We start from the raw sequence: 6,522 nt of genomic DNA, 5'->3' as shown, positions 1-6,522 counted from the left end.
GAGCGAGATACATTTTTGTATACAACCAATCGATTAGTTTAAAAAATAATCGGGAAAATAATCGTTAGCTGCAGCCCTAATCTGTAAGTTAAACATGGTACAGAAGATGATTGGATAACTAAGAAATATTGATGCCTACAATGAGAATAGTGTTTGGGGGAAGTGGAGATCTTTGAATACCAGTGACAAAAGGGATACTGATGACATTAGATGATCTTGGCAAAAACAGTTGGATCGAGGAATAATCAGATGTCTATGGTCAGTCTCAACCTGTCAGGACACAACATGAACAATCAGCTGGTATAGTCATTCATGTTTTGCCACAATTGTTCTAAAGGATAACTATGCAGCAGTCCTATCCCTCCAGCACTCTCTTATGTCTATGCCAAAGTCAACCAAAACCATTTTAGTCAATTTACGAGCATTTACCCTTCAAATAAGTCTCACAGGCTCAGTAACAACTGCTGCTCCCGACAATTATTCCAGTTGTTGGTAGGTTTAACTATGTACAGTTCAGTAAAAACACCCGACATTAAACAATGGGCTTTCCCTATAGGTTAGCAATAGCAGTGCTATAAAATTCATCCTCTGCAATACAAAAATAGCTGAACGTCCATACATTGGGAAACAATACTTACAGCCATTACCTCAATAATGCAAAAACACATTTCACAAAATAAACGTTATTATAGGGAAAAAATAAAAACAGAAATGAGAAGTAGTGTCAATTCTGAGCAATAACTTGCTCACTGTTTGCAGTTTACAAGTGCAATGTTTGCATATTCACATTATGCTCAATTCGAGCATAAAAACAGAAAATACACATAAAGTGATGTGAAAAGTACATAGCATTGAGATTACTGACTTTTTTCAACATATTTGAACAGGCAAATATTAAACCTTCATTAGACCTTAATGCCTACCTATTAAGGTGACTTACCTGAACACATTACACTTAAAAATTAATATGGCCTATTCATTATAATATAAATTAACAAAAACAAAAGATGTGTCACATTAAAAAAAAGTAAGTACACCCATACATTTACCACCAACTCGTATCCATAAAATTACAATCAGATGTTCCATATTAGGTGCCAATGAACAGAACCTCCCTAGGGGGTATGCATTTGGAACGTGTCGGAGTTAAACTTTAGACATCTACGGTCAGGTCTTCTCTTTGCTATTGGCATGTGTGGTATCGTGCTAGGATCAAGAAAGTTCTTTAAGGCCTCCAGAAAGAAGGTTGTGGATGAGTCTTTCAAGGGATTTCAAAAGATCCCCAAATGATTTGGAATCAATCATTCCAAAGAAAATAATCTACCAGTGCCTTGTATTTCAAAAGATGCAAATTTGTCCAGAATGGCCAGCTCAGCATATTCACTCCAAGAGCTGACTTGATGCTAAAAGAAGTCTCCAAGAACCCCAAAATTTCAGCACAGGATCTGCCGGTAACATGTAACAGTTGTTGTAAAAGTGCATGCATCTACAATCAGAAAGAGATTGCAGCCATTTAACCTATATTAGAGGTGTGGGTGGAAAAAGCTTTTCCTGTACAAACAGAATATTGGAGTAAGGCTACAGTTTGCCATTAAACATATAGGCAAAGACTATGTCTTTTGAAACAAATGTGCTGTAGGCTGATGTACCGACGATACTGTTTTCTTGGCCATAGTAGACATATTTAAACCAAACAAGCATTCCAGGGCAAGAACCTCACACCAACTTTGCTGCCTCAGAGCTTGGGCAGCTTGCAGTCATGAAGTTAACTATGAATTCTGCATGGTATCATAGTAAAGTGAGTTTGATGAGAATACGAGGCCATCTCTCTGAAAGTTGAACCAGAAACGGATCTTTCAACACAAAAATTATCCAATGCTCATCAGTAAATACAGGTAGGAATAAATTAAAAAAAGGAGGGTTATGGACCAGCCTAGTCAAAGCCCTGATTTTAATCCTATTGAAATGTTGTCAGGATTTGGATTGGGCACTTCATGCCAGAAAACCCACAAACATCTTGCAACTGAAGGCATTTTAAATAGAGCAGTGGTTGATATTAGCATTACCAGCTTTGGAGGCCAATGGTGTAATTTCCTATTTCCACATTACACTATTGATATATTTTTAAACCATTAAAAAGCCAAATTTTATATCGCCTTTATCTGTAGACACTGCTTGGGTGATGATCTAATATTTGCAGGTTCAAATAGGTTGAAAAAGACAAAATTTTCCTGGGGTTTACTTACTTTTTCACATGACTATATAAAGAAGGTCAAAAACCGAAGCTCTTTGACCACTCAAACAGTTCAATATGTAAAGATAAAAACAAAAAGGATATCCCAGTTAGTGAAATGTCCATTCTTTATTTTCCTCTGGTGCTTTACTGTAGGATGTGTTCCAGCTTCTCAGAAATGGCTTAGGTGAACTGTGCTTGTGCAGCTGTGCCAGAGACGGCAGTGGTGATAGTACGGAGCCATGCGTCTGCTCTCTTACCTGCATGATAAATTCAACATATACTAAGAAAACTTACATATATGGTGCAGCTAGTAGTAGCTAGTATGTTTGCATGGTATAGTTAGCAGTAGTTAATCAAATGCAGCTAGTCTTGTTCTGTAATGTTGAAGATATTTAACCACTCATTCAAGTGGGTTCTCAGTTAAAATGAGTGCTGGGAACATACCCCCTACATTTACATCCAATCCAATAAGCCCTAACCCCATCATGAAATATTGTGTTGATGTGCTTTCTGTATAGTAACTTTGGATCTCAATACACAATTAGATTTTATATCAGAACTTCCTACAAAAAGCTAAAATACTTAGCAGCAAGACATAGGGGTTGATTTACTAACCTTATAAACACACCACGAACGTGTATACACCTCTGCAGTGTGTTCCCTCCCAGCATGATCTATGGGTGGAATCTAAACACCTTTGTAATGTGTACACACCCAGCAGGTGTGTTGTGCAAAGCCCTGAAGGAATTCCAAGGTGATGTTGGGTAAATTAGCTCTATGTTGTGTTGCTTGCGTTGATGAATGCAAGGAATGTAAATGCATGAGCTAACCATTTTTGTCTAAACTGTGAAGCAGCATTATATATGCATCATGTGCATGATTTTTCCATATATGGCATTAGTGGAAATATGCTTTTAGAGACTTTTTGGTTGATAAATACGTTTTGCTGTGTGAAAATCACACACACCTGGTGTGTGTGTGTGTTTAGGTTAGTAAATCACCCCCATACTGTGCAAGCTCACATTCTTAAATTGAAGAGGCTGTGCATTAGAGGAGAGCCTCATCGGATTGGACTGGTGGCCTTCCTGCTCAAAACCAGATTACAGAAAGTGAATAGAAAGTTAGATTAAGGTAAGGTCATTTCAGAAGTACATAGCAGTCTCATAAAATGCCAGTCTGATGGGAATTCCCTTACTGTAGCTAATTCCTGTTTCCAGCAATGCTTCTTTCAGCTTTCTGGCTCTGAAAATATTCAGCTGTGCTACTGGCAGATGGGTTGCTTATTCAGCTCAATGAAATGCAGTGATTCCATCTCCAAACAGAACTTTCTAGTCCTGGCCGGGAACATTTTGTTTACAACAAAGATGGCTGCAAACAAGGCCAAGCCATGCTGCTGGAAAACCCATTATAGAGCTGCATGACGGCAGCTTACAAAGTGTTCGAGATCTGCAAAGATCGCTTTAACATTCTGCCGTTACCAAATTCAGGTGAAAATATTGATGCGTCAGTATGGGTTTCTTTTTTTTCTCCAGAATTAAATGAAGCTAATGATACTAATCCCTTCACAGCAGCGGACAGTTACTATTTGTTATAACTAGAAATAGGGTTGTCCAACATGCATAAGCATTATTGTAAGCCGTATCTGCTTTATTAAAATTACAGCTTCTAATTAGACTCACTGAATTGCTTTTATTTATCCAGTTTTTACAAGAATAAAATGAGCGGGAGTCACAGAAGCCAAAGTACATGGTTCCCTGTGCTAAACAGTGTGCAAGCTGTCCCTTGTTTTTTTCTACGGTCAATTTACCTAAACACTTTATTACTTAGGTTTGGAATGTTATTAAGCACTATTTTCATCTTAACAGACCATATAACAAACTCAATGCTACTTTAGGAGCACAAATGTTCATGGGGTCACAGTGGCTCTAAAAGTCCTATACACATGGATGACCTAAACAATAAAAATGGGACCTGTATGTGGCTACTCTCCAGCCTGCCATAGTTGTTCTGACTCAGGAACAAAAATGCACTATAAGTAGGATGCTTGCATGCGCCAGTCATTGTGATGTAATGAGCACACCATTGTGAAGTAATCATGGGCACAGTATGGCTTCCACTGACCCTAAAGCAGTAGAAGCGCAGGCAACCAATTAATCTTGGTGTCTGGTTTATGAGATTAGTTAGTTTCCATATTACCAGCCACCTCAGCTTCACAAACTGAAAAATAAGTTCCCTTTAGCAGCTTGAATAATAAATGTTCAAGGGCAAAGTGAACCTGACCAGGTAAATTGTCAAGGCCATATGCATAATCATGCTTTCTGTTCAATAAAAGCGCACGCCTCACCCGTTCCAGCATCAAACTCTGCCTTCTGCTTTTCAACTATCAAATGTCAAAACGTGAGTTGGCAGTACAGGTTACGGCATGTTACACCTGAATGACAAAGGGCAGGTATAATATGAGCTTGGACAGAAGTTGAGGCCCCCCATGTACACTTTGGGCCTAAGATGCAAGGATGATCCACATGGAGAGATTTGAAGACTAACATAGGTACTTGATTTAATCAATCTTTAAGCAAGACATACAAAATCAGTTATATTATGTTTTAATTCTACAAGTCCTTTGATTTCAGAAATATATGATAGGGAGGGTCTATACTTAATGTTCCAGACCATATTATGCTTTTTAATTGTGCATGTAAAAATTTTTTTTTTTAAAATGGTCTGGCAGTAAAAGGGTTAAACCACAACCGTCCTACCAGAAGTAAAATTATTTTGCTCTAGCAAGAGAAGACACTCATACCTGAAAACATGGTTGTGATTTCCATACATACCCAATAAATATCAGCATTCTTACCTGTTTGAAAAATGGATGAGAGAGCAACATGCCAGCTGATGGCCTAGATAATATAAATAAAAAAAAGAGAGATTAAATTGATTTGCTTCTATATTATTTATTTAAAGCACCTATATATTAGATATATTTTCTGAATGGTGCACATGGATACAGTAACCTTTCCTCTGACCTAAACACATTCTGGTACCAGTATCTCCCCTATAACTTGATTTTTTTGGGAACACAGAATACGGTATGTGAGGCCCTTCACCAAAAGGAGTTCACCGTTTAAAAATCCCTCCCAAAATCATGCATGCCCTATAACCACCTTGTCAGAAGCCAATTAATCTACCAGCAGGATTTGTAGAAACTGCACAGCTTAGAAAAAACCTTTGTAAACTGGGACATAGTGTACAAATTCCATGAGTATACTTCTTCTACTGGACACTGAATCTGGGAACCCAGCGTTCAAAGGCCACCGAGCCAATTAGTTAGCAAAGTGTGATTGCCATTTTCTTTTCCAAACATTCTTATTAAAGACAACGTAAAGCTTTTGTAAAATATTTTCTTTATGTTAAGAACTAAAAAAATGTAATTTAAAAAACAATAACTTTTTTAGTGAGGTAAATATGAAATGTTTTAAACTTTCATTCTAGACTAGTCTAGTTCTAGACTTTCTCTCACACGTGTACCTGTCTATTCTTGGCTGCTCTGTGCCAAAAAAGTTTGGTGTTTACATGGCTCAAGCCCCTCCTGAATGATCAGAGTTATTGCTCCTCCTGCCAGCTTCCTCCTAGTTTATACATTTAAACCTGAAAAATGTTAAATAAAATGTACTCAAAATGACAGTAGAGTGCCATTATTGTGAACAATGTCAAGTAAGCTAGGACATTGACTTAAGAAATCATTTATATTACAGTATTAAATATGATAAGCAACCCAAAATGTATACCTTTTATCAGGATCCTGCTGTAGGCAGATCTCCACTAAGTTCTGCAAGGCAGACGAGAATGTTCTTGGAGACGGAGTCCTCAGTCTGTCACTCGTCATAGTTTGAGTCATGCTTGCAGCAACTACACTTTCTCCTATTCCTGAATCTACCCCAGAGCGGGAGATCTTCATGGGGGACTGCTCACCAGGAAAAATACCTTCATACAGAGGATTCTCAGGTGGACCTTTCAATTTTTGTAGCAGCATCTTACAATAAAGAGTAAAAAAAATGTTTAAGTTGTATGAAATACTCCAAAAAACAAACAAACAAAGTCATTTAAAAAAGATGTTTAAAAAAAGCTTAAAGTGTATGTAAACCCTAACACTAAATTTATTTTATTTGGTTCCTTTTGGCCTGTTAAATATACAGTACAATTGAAAGCATTTTGTCATAACTGTTTGAGAAGTACAAAAACCTGTCCATCCTGTCAAAAATCTTATGAGATGATAACTCCAGAAGGCT

The 6,522-nt window shown here is 37.5% G+C and overlaps 1 protein-coding gene across 1 annotated transcript in view; it reads right to left on the bottom strand.

Annotated features, from left to right (window-relative positions):
* Window positions 1-2,324: 2,324 nt before the first annotated feature.
* Window positions 2,325-6,522, bottom strand: part of STRADB (STE20-related kinase adaptor beta) — a 23,331-nt gene continuing 19,133 nt past the window's right edge. Inside the window, exons 10-12 of the mRNA XM_018566272.1 lie at window positions 6,022-6,266; window positions 5,091-5,133; window positions 2,325-2,493 (exon numbers count right to left, since the gene is read on the bottom strand). Of these exons, the coding sequence (XP_018421774.1) occupies window positions 2,344-2,493; window positions 5,091-5,133; window positions 6,022-6,266 (438 nt within the window). The 3' untranslated portion in view covers window positions 2,325-2,343. The remainder of the gene's footprint in view (window positions 2,494-5,090; window positions 5,134-6,021; window positions 6,267-6,522) is intronic.

The sequence above is a fragment of the Nanorana parkeri genome, unplaced genomic scaffold (assembly GCF_000935625.1).
Source record: "Nanorana parkeri isolate BGI_ZX_2015 unplaced genomic scaffold, ASM93562v1 scaffold930, whole genome shotgun sequence".
NCBI lineage: Eukaryota > Metazoa > Chordata > Amphibia > Anura > Dicroglossidae > Nanorana > Nanorana parkeri.
The sequence above is the reverse complement of the archived record's forward strand: the minus strand, read 5'-3'. Positions and strand labels throughout refer to the sequence as shown.